General features: G+C 41.5%; 2 protein-coding genes across 4 annotated transcripts in view; one reads left to right on the top strand and one right to left on the bottom strand.

Moving 5' to 3' along the window:
• The window catches only part of cd276 (CD276 molecule), a 63,176-nt gene extending 43,408 nt beyond the window's left edge, over nt 1-19,768 (bottom strand). Inside the window, exons 1-3 of one of the 3 annotated variants that reach the window (XM_040129266.1) lie at nt 19,482-19,768; nt 12,695-12,790; nt 1,279-1,629 (exon numbers count right to left, since the gene is read on the bottom strand). In XM_040129266.1, the coding sequence (XP_039985200.1) occupies nt 1,279-1,629; nt 12,695-12,740 (397 nt within the window). In that variant the 5' untranslated portion in view covers nt 12,741-12,790; nt 19,482-19,768. The other 2 variants (XM_040129256.1, XM_040129275.1) reach the window with 2 other exon arrangements.
• ubl7b (ubiquitin-like 7b (bone marrow stromal cell-derived)) lies at nt 19,524-24,728 on the top strand. The gene is made up of 11 exons (XM_040129245.1): nt 19,524-19,940; nt 20,340-20,520; nt 20,741-20,860; nt 20,962-21,047; nt 22,419-22,503; nt 22,596-22,653; nt 22,770-22,903; nt 23,317-23,366; nt 23,460-23,636; nt 23,766-23,879; nt 24,113-24,728. Exons 2-11 carry the CDS (start codon nt 20,346-20,348, stop codon nt 24,251-24,253), a joined length of 1,140 nt encoding a protein of 379 aa, XP_039985179.1. The 5' UTR covers nt 19,524-19,940; nt 20,340-20,345; the 3' UTR covers nt 24,254-24,728.

Below are 24,728 nucleotides of genomic sequence, written 5' to 3'. Positions count from 1 at the left end.
TAAAAGCAGCTAATAATCAAAGTCAGCAGATATTGACCATGACAGAGACCACAATCAGCGCTTATTGACCAAATACACTGCTCAGCAGCCCTGAGGAAACTGTTTATCACCTGTTTACGTCTTGTGAAAGGAAATGATCCTAAATCACAGTCCGCATTAGTAAATGTACAATACATTTTATTGCATACTATTAGTGTATATGTGTGTATAAGCACTGGGGTCAAATCACTTTCAACACAATCGGTTCAAAGTGTAACGTGAAGCTACTATGCAAACACCAGCTAATGAGACAGCATTTACTCATTATCTAGTCCTCATATTGAACATACTGTACAGAATGAACTTGTTTAGTTATTGGGAAATTTTATACAAAAAATTATCATGCACTCTTGCAATATATGATAAATCTCTGACAGGAGAGTTAAAGGGACACTATACCAACTTTACACGAGATCAATTTACTCACCTTTAGGAGTACTATTCAGCCTGTGAATTCAGTTACACAATGCCTGAGTTACAAACTGGGGCACGGCGTTTGAAACATTTGCGGGCATTTATCGGGCAGGAAAAGTCTAACAAAAGAAGCTATTAGGTTTCACAATGAGGAATTCAGGATTCAGGATTTTGACCCTTAATAGAGACTGAAAGTCAGGATGTCTCAGCCTCTCTGCTGCTTCAATTCTGAACCCCCGCTTTTTTTGTTTTTAAATCTTTCTCTTGCAAATCCCCCAACTTAATGAAAGTGTAATACTAAATTGCTTGAGTACCCCTTTAACATAAAAGGAAATTAATTTCAAAAGAATACAAACATTTAGGGCTGGAACTAAGATTTTGTTTATTATCAATTAATCTCTCAATTAATTTTTTTTAATCATTCAATACATCATTAAATCTATTAAAATGTAATGAAAAACAACACATTGAGGAGTGGGGAATTGTGTGCCTGAGGTTTTGTTTTTCTTGACATTTTCACTTGAATCATTAATTATGAAAGGGAATTCAAGTGAATACTGATTATTAATGTGAAGTAATAGAAAACAGTAAAGTAATAGTAAATAATATTGTTGTTTGTTTGCTAATTTAACTGGAAACAATACAGATAAACATAGCTATCTACCTTCATATCTAGAAGAAGCTAATTTGCCGCCCTGTCATTGGTTAGGGTAGTGTGTTTTTTGTGTATGTGTCTATTTTCTGCGTGCCACTGGTCGTAGCAGTCCATGTGCATGTTTATCTGTTTGTTTCTCCGCGTGTCGTAGGCGTCACAGCTTGACTCACCGGCCACCTGCAGCAGCAAGGAAGCACTGGCATAGTCTTGCACCCTGACGAAACAGGTGTAGCTGCCTTCATCAGCCACCACCACACTTCTCAGCAGGAGCGAGGCGTTGCCCAGGCCCAGCTGGCCGGGGAACAAGCTGGTACGGTTGGCGAAGCTCTCTGCCTGGTCCGCCAGCCGGTCGTGTCCCTCCCAGTACCCGTGCACGTTGCGTTTGGTGTCTGTCAGTTGCCAGAAGACACTCAGATCGGACATGTTGAAGGGGCTGGCGTGGCTGAAAGAGCAGTTGAGTGTGGCATCTCTGCCATGCAGCACCACCACTGGCTGCCCAGGGACTTGCACTTCTATCACAGCTACAAGAGAGGAGTCGGGACATACAGTATGAGTGATGTCAATATATAGAACACATCCTTGATATGAAAAAAAAAATAGTAGTTGTGCTTTTATCTACTTAGAGTGCTGTTTTTCTGTATGTTAGAGGATGTCATGTAAGCTGTCAACCACAGAAAATTATATTAAATACATTTACAAATTTTTTCCTCTAATCATCTGAACTCAGAAGCTTTTGCTATGTCAGTCTTCCATGCCAAACATAACCCATTTGTCACTTGAGTAGTCTAAAAGGGACAATAAAAAGTATTAGTAAATACTATTTGGCCCAGGTTTCATATAAACATACAGTATTCACTAAATCACAGCATTATTTCAGCATGCCGTGTTTAAATGTGACAGACTGACACCTACTCAAATTTGAATGTCTGAAAGAAAATCAATGCAGCATTTAGAAATACATGCTGGTACTGCTTCAGAAACATCCACTTTGTGCAGCATGGTAGCAGGCAGCGGGTGAGACAGGATGAAGGTGAAAGGGAAGAAGAGGAGGGATCTGGAGGAAAGCATTAGGACTTTGTTGGTGTTCCTATAGGCTTTGCCTCCTGGCGATGGCTCAGTGCACTGAAACTCAGAGATGGAAGCAACAACATCTGTAAAGCTTTAGTTAAATCGTTAGTTAAATCTAAAAAAAAAAAAAAAAAATCTGGTGTGTGTGTGTGTCTGTATGTATTGTTTGTCTAGACTAGGCTGAGAGCAAAGAGTACACTGCATAATCATTCTGGATTAGTAGCCATCGCAGGCAGTCCAGGGTACATCCATAGTATTCTCAAGAGTCAGCATTCTCCATTGATCCCTGTCGACTGTTATACAACTGTGAGACACAAATCAGCATCACAGGGGGGAAAAAAAAGCCACTCGACCCCTGGAGCCATACACTCTACTTTATGCTCAGCCTCTCTAATTGTTATAATCACAGTGGCATTTTAGCCTCTTCACCCCTTTTTGAGCTCTGTCTATCACACAGCCAACATCAATGTTGAATCACTTTGCTATGAAGGAGATTTGACTGCTGCAGAGGCGCAATAATTACTTCCCCTATTAACAACAAACAACTCTTTCATCTGAGAGAGTTCATATATGGATGGATATTGCTAAGTAGAGGCAGACCTATTTTCAGTCATTTTCAGCCAATCCCGGCAAGGTAGCCTCTCCACCTCACACCCCCACTGAGCTGCTCATCTGTAGGAACAGTGCCACCTGCTGCCTAATTTCACAAGTGCAGAGGAATGGGACAGAAAAATGGACAGACTGCTGCAAATGCACTATATACTCTATGCGTGTTTCTTAACGTGGGAGTTTGGGCCTGGATTTCTAATGAAAAGCCTTACAGAGTGATATGAAGGTTTTTTTTTTTATTAAATCAAAACAGTTAAATACTTGTGATACAAACATTTTACTAATGGACACTTAAAATAAGAACAAATTTACAATAACTAATGAGATAAGATTTTCCTCCTCCTCCTTCCTCCTCCAATACTGCATCAAATAGAAACAGAAACAGGAAACATCCTGAAAACCGGACAACAAAACTTGCCATTTTGCTATCACAGTCCACTATTCATGTGTCATGGTTCATGGGTTGGCATAACAAATTCTGACCTGGAGCATATCAAATTCACCATACCAACCAAGTGCCAGCCACACAACAATTCTCGGACCCCCATGGTGAAAAAAACGGCAGAGGGCTTTTTTTCTCCTTTACTGTGATTACAAAAGCTCTGCTGTTGCTGTGGGGGTTTTCTTTCAACCCATATTCTGCCCAAATTCACCCAGCAGGGCGACAGCATGGCAAACAATACAGAAGAGCACAGCGTGGCAAAGGCAGGCTGTGATGTGCCACCATCAGTAGGGATAACCAAGCACATTTCTGGAGTGTGTATTTTGGCTGTCTTTGGAGGTGGCCCAACCTTTGCGGCAATGAATAGGTCGCTGGTGTTTTTTGTAGGAGTGGTGGGTCAGTGACAGTCCTCTCCGAGACGTGCATGTTGAAGGAGGAGGAGAGAGAGCAATTAAATCACTCCCCAAGCAGCCTGGGATGACTCACACCACACCAGTTGATACAGGAAGGGGGATGGGAGGGATGGAAACAGAAGAGAGAGAAAGACAAGCCGGCTTCACGCTCACATTGAAAGATAATATCTGGAAACAAGCCAAGGAAGAGGCTGTGGTGAGGCCTCACACACTAATCCCTCAACACGGACCAAAGCTATGTCAGAGAGGAGACAGAGATAGAAACTCCCCTTTTTAATTCTACATCTCCGCCTCACTCTACATCTTTCACTCACTGCGTCTTTAACCTGTGACCTACCACTCGTTCCAAGGCCCCGGGAGGATGCAGCTCTAGCAAGGCGCGTCCTCGTGTGGAGACACCGAGCCGCTCTTGCAGAGAGAGCACAAGTGGAGCATTTTTGCATTGCATCGAGGGGAGGGGACTGGACAGGAGAAGAGGGCAAGTTAGGCCGGCTGACGTCATGGAAAACGCACATCTGATGTCCTATTCGTCAGAGGTGCAATTCCATGAGCCAAAGGGAATCACAGCATACTTGGCCGATTTTGATCTTACAACAAACAGCATGTTCTGTACAGTAGCTGAGTGTTTGATCGTCTCTCCTCAGGTCTGCTCTCGACATGAAAAAACATGCATTCTCCAAAGAGACAAGTATAAGTAGTAGAGTGTTAAAGATTAGAACATAAGTGGTCTTTGGTGAGAGGGCTGGGCTGTGCCTTGTAGCCAGGCCTTTGGTATCCTCTGAGGGGGTAAGTGGGGATCTCGCCTCTCCCTTCTCCCTCTCAATAAAGAGTTGCTCAGAAGCCGTATAGGGCAGACTGGGAGACGTCAGGCTGTGGGGATTTACAGACTGCACTTTGTGTTTATGGGCCTCAACTCTGTTTGAGTGCCTGTGAGACAGAGACGGCACTTTCACAGCCGACATGAAATAAATTCATTACAGTCTTTGCAAGCGCTGGCAACAGGCCCCTGCTTAGCAGCGAGGCGCAGGGCTGGCTAGAAAAGGCTGCAAGTGATCTTCATACTGCTCTCCACTCTACTTTCAAGACTACCCACCACCTTGTCACTATCAGGACCTCCTTCCGTCCAGCTTTCTACAGGTGTGCAAGGCACTGGTTCTGTTCGATTTGCCTCTACCCAGCGTTTTTTAAACAGTGAACTGATTCTAGCAAGGCGTGCGAGGTGAGCATGGAGGCTGAGTGTGAGACTGAAAGACAGCGTGGGATGCAAGCAGACAGCAAATAGGAGGATCACAGCTTTTATAGGAAGGACGCACGCAGGGTGATGCGCGAGGCTGTTGGTAAATAAAATCCTGTGATATCTCACATCCCCCTGGCAGATACACATAGGTGAGCACACATGCACGCATCCACGTGCACTTAAGACACAGTATGTGCACAAAATCAGATTAGTGGACTGGAATTATTAGCCCTCACCATTCAGTATAGCTCACATCTGATTGTGATGTGCAGACTAAATAAAATGAATCACACCTGTGTTGGTTTTAAAATTAAACAAACTGAAATGTAATCTAGAAAAACAACAGAAACATGAGCGCTTCTGGTGTCCCCCACAACCACTGCTGCTCTTAGAGGGGAAAAGATATCATTTTAAAGAGGAAAAAATATGCTCATCCCAGGTGGATCCCCTTTTTCCTCTTTCCTCTTTTCCTCTAAAATCAAATGTAATCTATTTTAGATTAGAAATATTTTTGGACAGATTAGTAATAGTATATTACTATACAAACAACATGCACTCTGCAGCATCACAATGTTAGCGTATACTGGATAGCTGTGGTAACTACACGAAGCAAAGTACATTTCAAAACGAGGAATAGTTGGGGTGTCTTTAACATGCACATTCAAACAATAACCTATGACAGGTCTTCAAGGCGTACATAGTAACATGTTACAGCAAGAAAACTAGAGGTGTAATAGTAACATTAATAATGGCTGCATTCCATTTAAAAGTGATAGCACGCCACTGGTATTGTGGCATGGCTCATTCGGAAACTGGGACACTAATGAAACCAATCAAATGACTCTGACGTCTTACTGTTCTACAGTAATATTCTGAGTAATTAATACTAAAAAAGACCTTTTAAATTTGTATACTATTTCTATATCCACTAATTTTTATATGCCGTTTCATTTTTGTTGTATTTTGGGTTCCTGGCAGCTTTATGCTTTGTAAAATTGACAAAATTATAAGTCAGACCTATAGCTGAGTTTGTGCTGAAAAGGGATACCATGCATGTGGGGTAAAGACAAAACGAAGACAAAAATGACTGCACAGAAAGTCAGCAAAAATGAACCAAATTGAACCTTGACTAATTTCTGCCATTATATGCAATACAGAAGCAAGCACCCAGCTAAAAGCTGAATTTATAGACCACAAAGGAACAAACCAAATAGCTGCGGATGCAGACACAATTTGCAATATTGTAAATAAGGCTATCAAAACAAAATCCAAGTGTGGAACGTTAACTGGAAATTTGTTCTTCTTTCACTTTCTTTCTGGCACTCACCCATTCACAAATGTACCTTGCATACAGGCAAATGTGTGGCCCAGCAGCCTCCACAAAAAGCTTCATCCTATTTACTAATTTTACACTGACTTTTTTTTTTTAAGATCTTATCCTGCAGCCCAAAAAGTGAGTCAACAAATGGCTGACATAGGCATGTGCACGCACTCACCGCTTCAGACAAACACAAAAGTGTACACAGTTAGGAATGATTACGGAGAAGCAGAACCATATTAGGTCCTGGTTGCTGACAGGCCAAAAATGACGTATTTTAGTCATTTAGCAATCTCAGCGATCAGCAAGAGTTTAAATGTGATGAGCAAGTGAGCAGCAATTATCTTTAACATCTCTTTATCTATCTCTTTCTAATATCTAACTAATGTCATGGAATACAAGTTTTCTAGGACTGAGATGGAAATAGTGTATTTGGCAGGGTTTGGGAAAAAAATATGACTGGAACATCCTGAGGATACAGATGGACAGCAGACCAAGTGGATAACGCTGCAAGACATTTTATGGTCACTTGTTACTTTTTTTGTCCACTGTGAAAAATCCATTAACTTAATTTAAATCAAACTTTCTAGAGACGCATTTTGCATCCACAAAGAAGAGAGGGTTTGATACTCAAATTAAACCAATTTAATAGTGGGAACTTGAGAAAAAGTGTGAAATAGCTGAGCTATGTCTTTCTCAGCGGCTGTAATCACTCTTTTGATCATCCTTAATTTATATCCATAGACACAAGCCCAGCCTGAGCCACAGCATGCTCCCCTGGTAGTGAGTTGTATCAAACTGTTGATCATCACAAAATTCTATCAGCTTATCCCTTTTGGGAAAAAAATACTCCAAAAACTAATCATGCTGAGGCCAGAGATGATCAGTAATGCTCGAGTGCCAGTCTGATTTTCAAAATGATGGTTATTTCCTTTCTCCAAAGCTTATTCACTTAGCAAAAGGGAGGAATGATTTTGCACAAGATCTACTGTGTAGAAGCAGTAACAAGTGATGTTTTGACATGTATTACAATGGATCACTACCTCTGTCTTCCACTATAAGGTAAAAATATAAGTATCAGAGTATTGTTAATTAGTGGTATCAAAAAGCAGTTTCTATGGATTGGTATCAACAAATTTCCAATCAATATCCAAACCTACATGCATATTCACTGCACTCAACACACACACACACAATTTCATACAGAAACAAGACACCCAAAGGCCAGAGAACACATTGATATTCCACACCTGTATGACTGCTGACAGCTCCACCGCAACACTCTGTCTGAGGAATTGGACACGAGGTACTCTGACACTACAATGGAGACGCTGTTACAAAGCTGCTCCGGAGCAGAGAGGTTCCCGTCAGCATCCAGCAACAGTCACACATAAAACAAACACGCATATGTACACAGCGCTAGTACACAGGTGTCCGGGGCCCCTGTACTGGCTCTGACACACAGGACAATGCACACACATCATAGGAAAGCACACTCTGTTGTTCAAGTTACTCATTTCTACAGCTACCTGCAAAGATTATTTTCACGATTCACTGAACCTCAGATTCAGTTCATATGTTCTGTCAATAGCCACTAGCATGCACACACACATTTTAACAGGCCTTCCAGCTCATTAAACTGCATAATTTCCCTCCAACTTGACTCAATTCAATGCCATTCTACCACACAAAGATCAGAATAGCACAGTTTTTCTTCATAAAAGGTGAAAATGGCGTCAGTTCAATAAATGAGTAGAGCTATTTACACTACCAGTGCAGCCACTCGTTACACACAGTAAGTATGCATGTTTAAAGGGTTGGTCTGAAGCCCTGCTGCAAGATTTGACGTGGGAGGACATGTTAATATGATTTCATACGTAAGGATGGTCAAGCACCAGCACTGGAGAGCAAATTGCTGGGGAAACATTGACACAGCAAAGTAAACAAGTGCAATACCAACAGAGCACAATGACAGTATGTTTTAGTCGGAGAAATGTGCCTTTACAACACTGCCCCCCTCTGTTGACATATGTGACTGCAGCTCAACAAATCATCATCATTGTGGACAATTTTGCAATACCTGAACATCAAAGGGTTCCGCTCAAAGGATCTGTGAGCCCTTTCATAACGATTATTCTTATGATATAGCCAATCCCTGTATAAGTCTGAAGGGAAAGCTAGCTTTTGGTTCCATGCTGTCGGGAGCAGATGTCGATGGCCACAATGCTCCCCATTCGAAAAAAAAAAAATTTAGCATCTGGAAAACATTAAGGGAGCAATGGGAGTGTGTGCATAGTAAGCATGATTCGGCTGAAAATTAGCAATCTGAAAAGAGTCTTTGTCTTGAGCAGCGGTTTTCAAATGGCCTCTCGGTGAAAGCAGCAAAATATGGACGAGATTAAGTGTGACTTAAAGCCTTCTGCAGTGTAAAGGGGTCACTTTCAACATTAAGCTCTCAACATAATCTCTTCCTTTCCCATTTTTGCTCCAGGAACTCAGGGATCATGGAGTGTGAGTGCCCCTCGCTCAGGGAGAGATACAGGTGATGGCAGATAGGGAAGACAAGGACTCTTGACTTACTTATTTTCAGCAATGTCATAAATCAAGATGGGACTCACTACCCGCTATTTTCCTTTTTCTTCTCCTCTCTCTTTTTTGCTCCCTATCTCTGCTCTCTCTGTCTTGCTTCCTTCAGAGATGTATGCCATCTCATATCCCATCAATAACCTGTTAATGGGCTCCAGCACTCAGATAATAGTGCTGGCTGAAGAACAGTGAGCAGATAAGGGCAAGCCTCTGGCTTACGAGCCTGAGAGACAGAGAGGCTTTGACGAGCAGGAGGCTGGGGATGGAAAAGAGAGGAGCGGGGAAGGTGGACAAGGGAGCACCTCGAGGTAGCAGGAGGGTCACAGGGTCAGTTCTGATTTGAGTGCGGCTTATTTCTGGTAATAGCACGCTACATGAGGATTTACATACGCTATGGCCATCATTACCGAGGAGCCAGAAAGAGCTGATGAGGAAGACAAAGAGGCACAGAGGGGTTTTTCCGATCCCTTTGATGAGGCAGGTGTTTTACATCCGCTGCCTTATGAAATGAAATTTCTAGCTCTTTCACAGATTCAAATACTTTGCTGATGTATAGTTTCAAACATCAGGACGATGCGGGGTTAAGCAAGGGTCAGTTTGTCACCAGCTGGGCAATTGTCTGGATGACAGACCCACCGTGCCTGACACCACCATCGCCACGTCACCGAGGCGACACCCTGGAGGAAGGTGTCTCCCTGTGTCAGCGGCTGGGTTGCTTCCTCAGCATGTAGCTGTGATGCTTTCCAAGCACAGATCAGTATCCGTTCAACCCATTCATCACAGCCCACTAGACACACAGTGGACCCACATCTGGCTCCAGGCCCCCCTTCCCCCTCCAGAACTGCTATCTCGGCATATTACCCATATCAATTTTTTAACGATCCCACAAGGCAGCCTTTTTAGGACTTGTTGAAATAATCATGAGGTGCTTGTTGGGTAATGCACTCTGTTTCAATGAGCGCTCTGTGAGAAAAGAAGAGCTGGGAAACGGTGAGACAGAGGCAAGCCAACAGAAACTGGTCATTATGTATGCATTGCGGCAAAACCAATCTTTGTTGAGCCTGTCCTCGATTGTTTTTAAAAGGATACTTCACTGGACGCAATCAAATTAGCAAGAACATCACTGATACGGGGTAATAACCCTAAATTCAATTTCTGCACAGGCTAAAGTGTCCCCTCACTGCAGAATCAATTGCTGTGAAGAGAAAAGGAGGACAGGAAGAGGGCATTCTTAGTTAGCAGACCTTTAAAATGTACACCGGAGATGCAGGCATGAGCAGGCTATTTTCACGCTCCGGGGCCCTGCCATAATGTGCGACTGCCGACTACTATGTTAGATGCAATCTATCCAATTATGCTAATTAATTAGAATTACCTTACAGCTCCCATCACTGACAGTGAAATCGGGTCAGCTTTCCATTTCTGCATTTGCATGAATACGATTCTCTTTCATTGTTTGGGTGCTAAGAGCTGCACAAGGCAACCTTTGGCAGCCTAGAGGCTGTGCTAACTGAACAGAGAGTATGACAACAACAAGCAATTAGCTAGACAGCCTCCTGTTAGCTCTGCCACTGGCTGACACTGCTGTATGCTGTGCTGGTTAGAGCTCAGGATGTTACTGTACTCAGCCACCATTGTGGCTCACTCATTACTGTACATGTGCATTGGTATTTTATGCATTTTGCTGACATTTGCTGACCACGATCCTTTGCAATGAGTGCGCTGAAAAATAAACTTAAGCTACTATAACCGACCAGTAGGGTCAAGGGGCAAAGCCGCAGTGGGTTGGTGTTGTAAATTTCCACACTCCTGCCTCCTCAGTAGAGTATCTAAGCAGAAAAAAAGCATCCCATTGTAGACAAGCATCTTCACGGCTGCAGTGACACAACAGCTATGTAGTGGCGGCTGTGTAAAATCAAGGAGAGGTTTCACCAAGAATGATCCATCATCTGACTCCTGATTCAGTTTACAGCTGGGAGCTACAGAGACAACGTTACTGCGATGGGATGACAGTGTTGTCATGTGCTGTCCTTGTGCGTTTCTTCCACAAACAGTGTTCTCACAATAGGAAGTGTTTTGGCAGAGACCACAAAGTATAATCGTGTCTACGGATATGGGCACTTGCTGGAGTTATCGAGCAATGACATGGCTGAGCACAAGGAAGATTACAGCCAGTAATCCCAACGAAGGACCCGGAGACCTAAGAGACCCCGGATCATTTAAAAACACACACACACACACACACACACACACACACACACACACACACACACACACAAATGTTTATAAATGAAAGGCAATCAAGCAGACCTTTAATTAGTTACCGAGATAATTGTGTCGTCCTATACTGGTGAAAAACAGAAACACTGTTCATTCATTCGTCAGGCCACAGTATTATCACCACTGCCTACCTACCACTGCACTTAATGAAATAAATATTTAAGTAAGATGGAACTTATGTGTTGTTGTGAAATGCACCTGAAACTCTCTTTAGAGCTGATGTCACACTTGAAGTTACTAACATTACATGAAATTAAATAAACTCCACAGAGCATGCAGTGTTGTTGTATCATTGTACAGCGTTACATGTGCAGACTATTGCATCCAACTAGACTCCAACTAATTCGCTTAGTGCTCCAGTTAGCAGGGAGAAACTGAATCATTGTGTGAGCTACAATAGCCCATTACCCGTGAGTTAAAGAGCTCCATCAGTCTCCGACACCTCCTCCTCTTCCCTCCCGGTGAGAGGAGCGAGTTAGGCAGCGGATGCCACGCAGACAGTAATGAGCAGGCCTCGGGCCCATTGGTGCTGGGAGAGAATAGGTCCCTAATGAACCACCGAAGACACTTAGGTCCACTGAGTCAAGATTGAAATGTGCCAGTGATGGCCGATAGGAGGGTGTGTCAGCTCAACCAGAGAGCAGAAAAGGCGAATATAGCTCATTTTAAATGATGGTGTTTTGGACAATAAAAGTTCTTTGTGGGTTTGCCAAAGTATGCTGAGGCCATGTTTTACCATTTTGCTTTTGGCATGCAGAGGAAACCTTCCTCCTTTTTCTTCAGGCGATACATTAATATAAAGGAATATCACCCACTATGAGATTGTAATTTACATTACGTGTCAGGCCCAAACCGATTGGGAAAAGGTGGTATTAAAATATATGCACTGTTGATCCCACTTTTGACATGCTCAATTCCATTCTTTTATTTTCCTTGTCGTGAGATGTTATCAAGCCAGCCCCAGCTATTTGTTTTATTTTTTACGATGACACGTTTTTCCGCCAGCACCATTTCTACTGAAGCAAAAGTTCTGAGTGTGTGAGTTATTAATCCTCAATTGTAACATCAACCACCACACTGCTTCCCAGTGTAATAAATATAAGAGGATGACTTCTTCACCACACTGAGTCACAACAGAAAAACTGCACTTCTAGCACTTTTCACCGAGGGCCTCACCCTAGCCCCGAGCTCTCTACTCCTCACCTGTCTGGAAAAGGTCAAAGCCATTCTGTTTTACAAACTGAATTATAAGGAAAATATTAAAAGAAAAAAACTAAAAAAAAAACCCACTCCTATATCATTGAGTTGTAACCCTGTAAAAACTACAGTTGACGTAATTATTGTGAAAAATGTGTTTTTACTACCTCAGGCAGGATGTCTGTATGAATAAGAATATGTTCTTTGTCAACTCGCCTGGATGGATGAGAGTTTTAACAGAGAGGGTTTATAACTTCCCAGCTACTGGCACATTATTTTTGGGAGCAGCCTCATTTGAACTGTTGTTTTGCCCAGCGAAGCCTTTGAAGGGTGAAGACTAATAGGCCCTGCAGGATGTATTGTTTAACAGGCAGTGGCATTTCCAACTGCGGGGACTCGGATCTAATAGCAGGGCACGGGCAGGGGCGACACCCACCCATAGCTTGGACGGCTAGCATTGCAGGCAGCAGGAGGGACAGCATGGTCTTCCAGGGTGGATTCAAACTGCAGATTAACTTCTTCAGACACAGCGCTGCAGGGGGGGAAACAAAACACAGACATGTGAGGACGAGGGAGATTGTAAAAACACAGAACACAACAGCACAGCAAAATAAACAGATGTATGGATAGAAGGGTAATTAGGAAGTAACGCTAACAGGGAGGGGTGTCTTCTGTGTCTTTGTTTTAGCTTGCTTGATGTCTCAGGTGGGTGGAGTTTGAGACAATGAGACACTCCAACATATATCATGAATTATAGGCTATTTGAAGGTCTAGAATTATATCTTTGGACTTATCTAAGAGTCTGTCTGAAGGTGACCATTTCAGTTTTTTCTCTGGCCTGCTCAGGGCTTTTCTCTTTCAGAAGGGAGTGGACCTGTGATGACAAATGGGGACTTCCAACGTTCAGAGGAAACAGCCAAGTCATTCTCTCTGCTTTCCACAGGGAAAACACTACTTCAGGAGTGTGTGGAGACGGACAAAACTATCCCCTCCCTGTCTATTTCCGCTCTACCATGCATGAAATATTTATGAGATATTTATCTGAGAGGGATTGGTAGAGGTCACTACTTGTATCTGTATTTGCTGAGAGAAAAACTTGAATTTGTATTTTGGATAATACTAGAGGCAAGCTTTTTTCCACTGATATGAAATCATTGTGCTACACTCACTGATTATAGATAGCTGGGTATATGAACAGTATAAGAACCCTTTGGTGCCGAAAAGGATCACTTTTTATGTAAGGAGCTTTAAAATTTAATATGTTGATGTCACAGTTCCGTGTTTGCTTGTTGCATGTCTACTGGGATGAATGCAAAGCTGTTTGGCAGCTTCAGAACTTCTCACCACCACAACAAAATTAATCTGTATTTTCAACTGCATTACCACACTGTGATTAGAAATAATAAGTTAACTGATAAGGAAATAAAACAAAATATATTTACTACAATGGAATACCTACCTCAGGCAAGTAGATTTTTCTTGTTTATGGAAACCAAAAGCTATCTCAAAGATGGGAAAAATAGGGTAGGGTTAAAGCTGGAAATAAACACCCTTTTCGACTTTTAAAAGAAGAGAAAAGTTGGTGCTCTGTGGACTATGGCTATGTTTTCTTCATAGGCTTCTCAATGCAAATAATATTGAACAAACTCAGAAAATAATAATAATATAATACAAACTGATAACTAATAACTTGAAGAATGGGAACATCTGAAAGCTAGAGAGACACATACTGTAGGCAGATGGATAAACAGCGTGTACTATGTGCAAGTGTGTGAGTACAAAAAGAAAAAGAGGAAGATGAAAACAAAGAAAGGAACAGAGTGGGAAGAGGAACAGACACACTCAGCATTTTGAATACTAAGCAAATATGGTATTTCTAATTGATAAAGCATTAATAACCCCACTGTAAAATACATGTAGAAAGATTCTACAGTCATTTAAATCATTGGACATCTTCGCCGTATATCTTTATCGTGTTAGGCTGTGCTATATTATGTTGCTGGTCATGTGTATAAAACAGCAGTTTTTTGCAACAGACATATCCTTTAGGAGAAAAGGATGTGAGCAACAATCTACTAGCAGTCACACATCATGGTTTCACAACAATAACAGATTTAGCATGACATCATTTCTTAGCCCAAAAAAAGTTTCCTTGTGGCGAGTTATCCACGTCCTCGTGTCGGCCCCTGCACTCTCTATTCCTCTATTCCTGTAAACGCAGGTGACCGTGCCCTGAGACAGTGTAGGAGAGCTGGGTGAGGACTTATTATGATTGATAAAGGCTGCTATGTGCAGAATTTTTATTTGATTAGAGCATGTTTCAAATTATACTGCACAAGTGTTTTTTTTTAGTTTAAGAATTAGACAGTGGTGGGGGAAACTGGTGCAGTCTATGTGTTGCTTTTCAGCTCATTCACTTCAGTGCCCCCTGGTCACCAAAGTTAGACATTTTCAAATTCAAGTCTCACAATAAAAGAATAGGTCAACAAGTAAAGGGAGGCATAATGTATTTTTGGGCTGACATTAAAAATCAACACCGCACATCGGAAATTGGAAGTAACCATTAGTCATACTGCTGATGGTATAAACTGACACAGTGGCTGCACAAAGATCCTCCAGGTGGCTGTTAAATAAAGATGTGACCTGTGAAATACACACATAATTTTGAGAAAAAAAAAAAAAAAAAGGTATTTATGATAGTAATTCGACCAGATAATAAGAGATAATAAGATAATAAGCAATAAATATGAAAATAAAATCCACTTTGTGAAATGTTTTCGGTGCAAACTAGTGTTTTTACAACATTTTAAAAAGTCCCACATTCACAGTGAAGCTTCAAAAACAGTAAAAAAAAAAAAATTCTCTTCTCCTTCTCTTTTAGCATCATGGCTGTTAACCAACAACAAAATTGTGCATTACTGCCAACATTATATAAAGCCTGTAGCTGAATGATCAGACTGATATGGTACGCCCGATTAATCTGGTTGGTTTTGGCAGCATAACTCCCCATTTTGACAGAACATATTCTTTTTGATTTGGGTTTACTGCCACAAAGAAAGAGAAAATGTCAATAACAACACCGGACTGGCAATACACAGAGGGCGTGATGTGTGTGAAACGTTGACAAGCTATGAGTAAATTTGAAAAACTCAGTTTACTATATTCACACTACTATATACTATATTCTTTTTTTTTTTACATTCATTCCCTAAGCAAGATATTTTCAAATCAGAGAGAAAAGTATTTTCAGTTTTCCACTTTTTACCACAAACCCTGGGTTACTGGGGAGTAACCCAGGGTTTACAGTAACCCCTGTGGTTGCCTCACAACTTTGAACATCAAGGTGTGGCTGAATGCTGGGTAATTCCCACCACTCAACAAAAGTGATGAAATCTTATGGCTGAACAGCTAAATGTCCCGAACAAATCCAGAACTGCAAGTCGAGCACACTTGTATTTTTTGGTCATACAGAAATACATATAAATTCAGAGCAACCAGATCAGTTGTGGTGTTTTGGTAATATGAAAAATTTCAATACTGCTCTCAGCTGTAGCTCCACCTCATCTCCACCTCATGACTTAACCAGAACTTTTTTTCCTCTTTCCATCAGGCTCCATTTATGGCTTCAGCAGAGAGGATGTGGGCAAGAGTGCAGCTTCATCACAAAGTTTCCATAACAGCGCCGCTCACCACTTGCTCACCATTAGCCTGCCAGAGACCGGCTCAGGATGCCTGTAACACTACCTGAATCTTCCTAAATATTTACCCTGAGAGGCAGAGAATACGCACAGAGATTTATAAACAGGATTAAATACTAAATAATAATTTAAAAAAAACACAGACACATATCACAGGCATCCTCTCCTTAAATACTGTATATCATTAAATTTTCCTAAGGATAGCATGAACTGAACTACAGGATGCCAACACACCAAACCACAGTCTGACTCTGTCTGTGTTGTCCAGACACCAGGAAGCCATCAAAGGGTTTTTTACTGAATGACTCAAGTACTTAACCGACCCCCATGCCGGGATGTTCATGCTTTCTTCTTCCTTTCATTTTACGATTCAACTTTAACGATTCAGTTCAATGGCAGAGATCAAACAAGCTTACCGCACTTTCAAGTCGCAACCTGAAGAATATAATGATACAATAAACTTTCACTGTAGAAGGTTGTATTTATAAAAAAAAAAAAAAAAAAAAAAAGGCTATGATGATATCCATCACTATATTACACCAATGAATCAAAAGTATTGCGAGCTCCTTATTCACATTTCAATTCTGTCCATGGAATTAATTAATAGTACTACTCTCTACAATGAAGACCATTAAAATGAAAAGGAAACAGTCACTGAAAGACTGTTTGACAGCCTGAATATCTTGAGGTTCTTTCAGCGGCTGAAAAAAGAATGATTCTTGAGGTTAACAGAACATAAAGATTTACAAATTTGCTGTGGTCATTGTACCATTGTACTATTCTTTTGAGAAAATCGGTGACGGTGCGTTCTCTAACAGTTTGTCTTTTTGCTGGCACTACTGCTCTTGAGTCCACTCCTCTCCTAGATGATAAGGTCATTCTTTAACACTATTAATATAATTGATCTGACTGACCTGGGCTCAAATGTCACATTGCCATACGGCTGGCATAATTGCCAAGCTTCTCAAACCATTAGGGGCCATTCAACCCTTGATGATAGGGACATTTCCAGCCTGGATGTCACCAGTCCCATCAAGGGGAAACATCATGGGCATCATTGGATGAAAGTGAGCCTTTCAGATTCAAAATTGCAGCAGTGGTAAAAATTTACCAAGCCCTCTTTCATGAGGGGGAATGTGCCCACATGTCAATTAGTGCATTACTTAGTCAAACTAAGTTTGTCAGACTGAGGGAAGAAGAATTCTACACACTTCAAGAAAGCTTTATGGCTGATATACGTGGTATGAAAGTTTTACTTGCCGACTTTCATTTAAACTATGAAAACAATCAAATTTACTGTTCACACTAGGCCATGCATCAGTCTCATACAGCAATCCAAGAATAGGCAAGAGAAGGCAGCCATAGACTGTCCATTTTTATCTGCCAGATATTTAGCAGTTGAGTCAGTGACAACTGTAAGGCAGATGTGTCTTCTCAAGACCAGACATGTGTATAGTATCGGTATGTAATTTGACTGTCTCCAACTTCCTGCTTATGTGAAGCCACAGCAGCAACTTCAGTGTAAGCTTTACCTTACGGCAGCTTAACATACAGTACCTATCTGTCCAATAATTCGCGTATGAACCCCCTACGGTAACAAGCCGCATCACACCCGTGGCAAAAACTGCAGCAGAGCATCTCGTAAAAAGTCAGATTACATTATTATCTCTCCGCTGTATCAGTGAACATTTCCAGTCCAAGTTGTCAGGACGGTAAATACTACATCCTCCTATATCCCGCGGGAAGCTGTACCTGCAAGCAGAGCACAGCTGCACTATCATGTGATAAGTACAGCATGAGGACATACAACGTCCCCACTGCAGCCTAAAGCACAGCATCTCCTGTCCAAGTGGTTCCCAACCTTTTTTTACTGGTGGCCTCTTAAAAACTAAGGAATGTCTACTTTCTACTCATCACTGGTTGCGAATATCTTCTTTATGTGACCACTTAAGCCAAATAATGTTTGTTTGTTTTTTCCTCTTGGTTTATTTGAATAATTTTCAGAGGTTAATTTTCCAGTAATTCACCAGAAAAAAAAAGACACAAAGAACAGATTAAAGTCTGCGAAAATGAGTGTTATTTAGTGTAGCAGAAATGTGTTAGGTCCTACCAATGGGTTGGGATTTGTTTTTTTTGTAAAACTGACCTACCTATGATCTCAGCGTAACACTTTGGATAAAGTCTGTCACTTGCTTATAAATGTAGAGGCTCTTTCATGCCCCCATTTTGACTTCTGAAAGCTGCCCTTACACTGATTGAATGTAGTGATGCAGTATTCACTTTATGTCAAATGGGGGCGCAGTCCATTTCATTCATAAATGCTATTTGCTCCGTCTTTGAAACAATAAGGCATACCGTGGAGCTTAGCACGCATCTGTCTTGCTATGATATACATAGGCTATATATATATATACACACAAGACAGCCTTTTGCACTGAGCCAGTAATAGAGCCAACTATGTGGACCAGTTACCTTGCCCTGAGTTCACTGGGTTTCTTCTGCTCCCCAGCTGTTGCTCGTCTTTGAAAATAACCGAACTTCACAGTGATATTTCCCGTTAAACTCATAAACCTGCTCTGCTTTCACACGCAGTCACTTCGGGCTTACCATGTTAGGAGGGCGAAACTTAAAAAAACCACCAACCACCCAGCGGCGGTGACTCTCTTCTCTGTCCAGCACAAGCGATGTTATCTTCCAGAGAAGTCCATTCCTCTCTCAGTGAAACACAACAAAAGAAAAACTGCTGCCGACTCGGTAAGAGTTTGTTTTCCCGGTGGATAAAAGTGCAGGGTGTTTTGATTTTTTTTTTTCAGATTGTGTGGGTATGTTCCATTGATTTGGGACGGCTCTTGTTACAGAAACCACTCCTTGCTTCTCTGTCCAGCAGTGATGTCATACCGAGGGGGGAAAGAGTCTCCAGAGTCCCGACCCCCGAGTTAACCGTTTGGTGAACACACCGTTCTACCTCGTTTTTCGCTGCACAGTACAGTTACTGTGTAGTATAATGTTTGATATATGCACGTTTGGAGTGATACTGCCTTTGTCTGTGGACACCCTATGTATACATCCATATATCCATATATCCATATATTATATACACACACACACACACACACATATATATCCATATATACACATGTGTATATATATATACACACACACATATATATAGCCATATATACACATATATACACACACACACATATATATATCCATAAATATACATATATACACACACACACACATATATATCCATATATATACACACATATATACACACACACACATATCCATATATATACACATATATATACACACACACACATATCCATATATATACACATATATACACACACACACACACACATATCCATATATATATACACACACACATATATATATATATATATATATATATATATATACATATATATTTATAAACACACACACACACACACACACACACACACACATATATATATATATACATAGAGCTTATACTTTGTGAGTCTTATTTTTACTTACTTAGACTGCTGATCGTTGTGGACAACTTAGGAGACACGCAGACCGTCTGGATTCACATTTGCCCAAAACATTACACAGCATTGAAAAATCCCGAATATGCAGCAGGAAAATCAATTGGGAACAAGGTGGTTACGAGTGCACGGGGAAAACAGGAGGTAGACATTTTACTCTTAAAAACAAAAGAAGAGTACGGGCACAGTGTAGTGATTTGTTCATTTATACGGTCATGTTTAGGCAGACGTTTAAATTGACCAAATCGTGTTTTTTCTTTGTCTCGAGGAGCTCGCGCGCGCGCGAGAGAGAGCAAAATAAAGACTTTTAGTTAGCCAGTGGTTAAAGATACAGTGAGGAATAGAGTAGTTAATTCTCCTATGTTTGGACAGTGGACGTAAACGCAACGTAGATCACGTGACTAGAACCTGGAAGTGAGAGAGAGAGAGAGTGAGTGTCAATAAAAGGGTGAGTGTGCAGTTCTTTTATAAAGTGTACAGTTGTTTCTTTATGACATTTCTGTTATTGTTATTTAAGGGAGTGTTTACATAAGTCATACTATAGGAAAGGCTCGTGTTTCATTTAGCAAACCGCCATGCTTCTTTTGCAAACGCTAAGCAGCTAGCCGGGGTTGCTAACATAGCTTTTAACCCCCCCCCCAAACAAAAAGATAAACATGAAGCTGATAAAAGGTTTTTTCCCTAGCCCCTCCTCTAAAAAAAAAAAAAATTGAAATTATAATATTTTACTTTTAGCTAACGTTAGGAGCCACAGGCTCACAACAGTAATTGCTGATAAACTGTAGCTAGCTCGTGTAATTATCTTCCATGCCCCCACGTTAAGGCTGTGTTCTGTTTGTGTGAGGAGGTATAGATGGCTTCCTCAGAGTGGCACCTGTCTTTGAAGCTGATGGATCAGCGCAAATCCATCTTCCAATTCCCAGAGATGATGCCAGGGGATGTTCCACCTGGAGGATACAGAGTCGCTACCTTGAAACAACTTGTAGCAGCTCAGCTCCCAGACTCCATCCCAGACCCTGAGCTAATAGGTCTGTAACAGCTGTGGCATTTGAACATAATGAATTAGCTGTGAATGAAATGTGCCTGTTTTTGTGTGCGCCACTGGCAAGGAAATTCCACAGTTGTGTCGTGTAATTTGTTTGGTAATCCCTTCGAAGTAAGTAACAGCTGCGTGTTGCTTTCCTTTTTTAAATGTGTCATTGTTATTTGACCTTAAAATGTTCTGTCTGTGTTCATGTTGCATATCAGAGTTGGTCCACTGTGGGCGGAAACTTAAAGATGATCTTACACTGGATGCCTGTGGGATTCAACCAGGATCCACTTTACACATCCTCAAACGGACTTGGCCAGAGCCCGAGAGCAGTCCAGGTCTGTGTGGGTGTGTGTCATTTAAGCATTGGCATTTGTGTTGTACTATTAGTGAGACCGAAAGTCTAAAGTGAACATGTGTGTGTGTTTTCCTTCTCTAGAGCCTGTGAATAGAGCAACTGCAGCCAGGGAGTTCAGGGTGTTTCATGCTGCTCTTCACTCTCTCAACTCTGCCTACAGAGACTCAGTGAGTAGAAGACACACACAGTGTCAAGCATAGCAGTAGCCCTAGGGACACCAAGGCAAAATATTCTCCTTCCGAAGCTCCAACGAGTGTAAATCATGTTACATTTGATCTACTTTGTTATTTTGTTTCAACCATCCTCACCTAAACTGTTTAGATCATTTTAGTCAGTGTTAAGAAGCACAATGTTTGGTCCTCCTTCCACCGCTGATTTGATTTCTCTCTCCAGGCCAAAATTTGTGGACACACTTTGGGGTAATATCTCAGCCTTCTATTGCAACAAGGTTTAGGCCTTGTCTAGATTTATCATCTCGCCTTCAGAAACATCTAGATTTGCCTGGCAAATATATCTCAAGCACATCCTAATAAAATCCTTATAATCATATTTCACTTCTCTGATTTTTGAAAACAAGCTCTGTTGCTTTAGATATACTTTGCACATTTGAACCTGGTTATAAAGTTGGAAAAGAGGCTAAGTAGAGACATGGACTTCATCATGTCTTCAATCCAAACTCTGTCCGAGTTATTTGGCAAAGTCAGTAAACTGCATCCAATGCTGTTTGGGAACTTTCTCATGACTTACACGGGATAAAAGGTTAATTAGGTTGTCCCTCACTGCAGGATGCAGGAGGAGTTGAGGTGTTTGCATTCTACTAAGTTTTGGACACACACATCTGTGACTTGAAAACTGTTTAGCTTGACTAATTCAGTAACTGGATCACCCAAGCTGCATTTTAGTGTGAACGGGACCCCAGGCAGCGAGGAGCTGGTCAAACATTATCCTCAACAGGAACAGGTTTAGTTATCATGGCTTGGCAGCTTTCCATGGCATACTGTAAACCTAACACCTAACAAACACAAACTGTTTTAGAATGCCAGCAGGTTGCCTTGAGTGATAAAGGGATGGCTCGGATATGAATGGTCACTTTTTTTTTTTTTTTTTTACAAAAACTGGTTTCGGCTACTCACTTTTAGCGATACAGCTTCATGGATGTTGACACAGATGATTGATTCCTGTTGATGGAGATACTTGTAAGTAGCAGATGGGGTCAGCTGACGAACCTTTTATACCACAACACAGAACTCAAATAATGTTTCAACCACACAACCAGCGATAGACTGCAGTATTTCTAATGTATTCCTGTTTTACGTAGCGAATGATAGAGCAATGTTACTAAAATCTGATACTCATTCACATAAGAATGCAGGTTATTCTCTACAGATAATAAACATATAATACCTACATTATTTTTTTTACATTAAGTATATGAATGATACTGCCGCTATTGTTGCTACTTGAAATACTATTACCACTTCTTCTGTTGCCACTGCTACATTTACAAATGGCACTTACTTACTTTTCCCCACATGTAGGTATATAAAATGCTTACAAATAAAGAGTCCCTGGATCAGATCATTGTGGCTACACCAGGGCTCAGGTCAGACCCAGTTGCCCTAGGTAAGACCTGCTCGGTTTTATAAACATCATCATGCCATCTCATTATACCATGTAAATATGTAAACAGTAAAATTTCCCTTTAATCTGTTCAGGCGTCCTCCAAGACAAAGATCTCTTCGTGCAGTTCACAGATCCTAACATGCTGGATGTGTGAGTGTGGCTTGACTTTGTTATTGGCTCTGATGTGACATACAAAAAGCAAGTCCAGGCAAACAAAAGGAAGGGCGTTTAAATTTACATCTCTACTTTGTCCGTCTGTTTAATAGATTAATCAGTTCACACCCAGCCCTTGTCAACGCCATCATCCTGGTCCTGCACTCTGTGGCGGGCAGTATGCCCGCTCAGTCCAGTGCCAGCTCCTCTCGCAACGTCTCTGCCAGTTCCTACAGTGATATGCCTGGTAAGTCCATCACCAATAGTTATAAGGAACTGCTGTGGCAAGCTCCAAATGTTGAAACAACTGAATTTAGGCAGAAAATAGTTGAATATTTTGAGAAAATGCAACAGAGCACAGTGTCTGGCCTTTTAAAATAGAGCATACATATGCACTTTGAACATAAATAGTTCTTTCGTATAACGTAAATTGTTTCACCTAGAAAATGCAACAGAGCACAGTGTCTGGCCTTTTAAAATAGAGCATACATATGCACTTTGAACATAAATAGTTCTTTCGTATAACGTAAATTGTTTCACCTAAATTATTGTTTGCTTCTTGTTCTTGAGTTTCGTTTATAACTTTTTTTGTTACATTTTTATGAATCAGTTTTTGTTGTTTTAACTAAAAATGTACAAGTAATTTTTTGTATCCGGCAGGAGGCTTCATGTTTGAGGGCATGTCTGACGATGAGGAAGATTTCCAGTCCGTGAGTCACTCTGGTTGATGCTCAACATCAGATATCATGTTCAGGAGAGCTGATCAATCTAAGGGCCTTAATGTATTCCTGTGTGTCTACCAGGGGAGCCCAGCAGGACCCTCCAACAGAGCAGGGGCCTCAGCAGGAATACGACCAGTGTCTCTGAGCCACAGTGGAGCGACGGGCCCTCGACCAATAACACAGAGCGAGCTGGCAACAGCTTTGGCCCTCGCTAGCACTCCTGACAGCAGTGCGGTCACTCCCACAACAGCAAGCCAGGTGAGCTTTATTTACATTTTCTGAAAGATACACAGACCCTTTTCAAAAATACCATCTCTGCCACAAAACCTGGCTACATTCCTGCTGATGAATACATTCATCTTTACTGTCATTCTGTCTTTGATTTAGGCGGACCCCTCCAGTGGTGTAGCCCCCATGCCGGCAGGGACCCCAGTCAGCAACGATCTCTTCAGCCAGGCTCTACAGCAAGCTCTGCAAGCCACCAACATGTCTGCTCTACAGGTGAGACTGTCAGCTGGCCGACTCATCCCCATATTCCGTTCATGGAGGAAATGTGTGTAAAAATATCAAATAATATTTAAAACGGTAACTGGCCTGTCTATCCCTACTGGTAGAAGATTTGTATTTGTATTTAGTGCTATCGGTGGAACGTATAGACTGCAGCTGCAAAGCTGTTTAGACTGGGTGCTCTTTGAATGAAAGATTATTCTTAAAATGTGGTTTTGTGTGGCCAGGGCCGCTGGCAGTCCCAGATGCAGCAGCTCAGGGACATGGGGATCCAGGATGAGGAGCTGATGCTGAGGGCGCTACAGGCCACAGATGGTGACATCCAGTCTGCCCTCGAGCTCATATTTGCTGGAGGCCCAGGACTCTGAGCCCGTAACCCACGGGCAGAGGCTTTTACAGAAATGAAAGCGGCAGAAAGCTCATAAGGCTGCTGCCTAGAAATAAGAAATTATGGCTGTAGACATGCAGTATGTACATTTTTTTTTTTAATATTACCCTACTTACCTTTAAATATACATACATCACTGTTTCAACTGAACTCCACAAAGGTCATGACAGCTTTTTCTTATTGATGTGACTAGACTTGTAATAAATTTAATCATGCTTACCTCATCAACTCATCAGTCGGTTTTCCTGTTATTTAACTGGTGGCACTGACTGTGAATGGATTACACTGGTCTAGGCATACAAAATTGTCCTCTGCGTTTACATCGTCTTGCAGCAGCCTATGTAATTCCGCTATTTCTACACTAGATGGCAATGCAGTCGTTTATATCTATCCAGGCAAGCCTGACTATGACAGGTCATCCTAGCACACATACTGCTTGTTTTAGTTGTCTATTC

Source organism: Xiphias gladius, chromosome 1, assembly GCF_016859285.1.
Source record: "Xiphias gladius isolate SHS-SW01 ecotype Sanya breed wild chromosome 1, ASM1685928v1, whole genome shotgun sequence".
NCBI lineage: Eukaryota > Metazoa > Chordata > Actinopteri > Istiophoriformes > Xiphiidae > Xiphias > Xiphias gladius.
The sequence above is the reverse complement of the archived record's forward strand: the minus strand, read 5'-3'. Positions and strand labels throughout refer to the sequence as shown.

What these genes read in the sequence shown, in the direction of transcription:
- ubl7b (XM_040129245.1), top strand. Translation starts at nt 20,346, where the DNA reads ATGGCTTCCTCAGAGTGGCACCTGTCTTTGAAGCTGATGGATCAGCGC. An exon ending in ACTCTGCCTACAGAGACTCA is followed by an intron (nt 21,048 to 22,418) that starts GTGAGTAGAAGA and finishes CCCCACATGTAG; the next exon opens with GTATATAAAATGCTTACAAA. An exon ending in GATCCTAACATGCTGGATGT is followed by an intron (nt 22,654 to 22,769) that starts GTGAGTGTGGCT and finishes TCTGTTTAATAG; the next exon opens with ATTAATCAGTTCACACCCAG.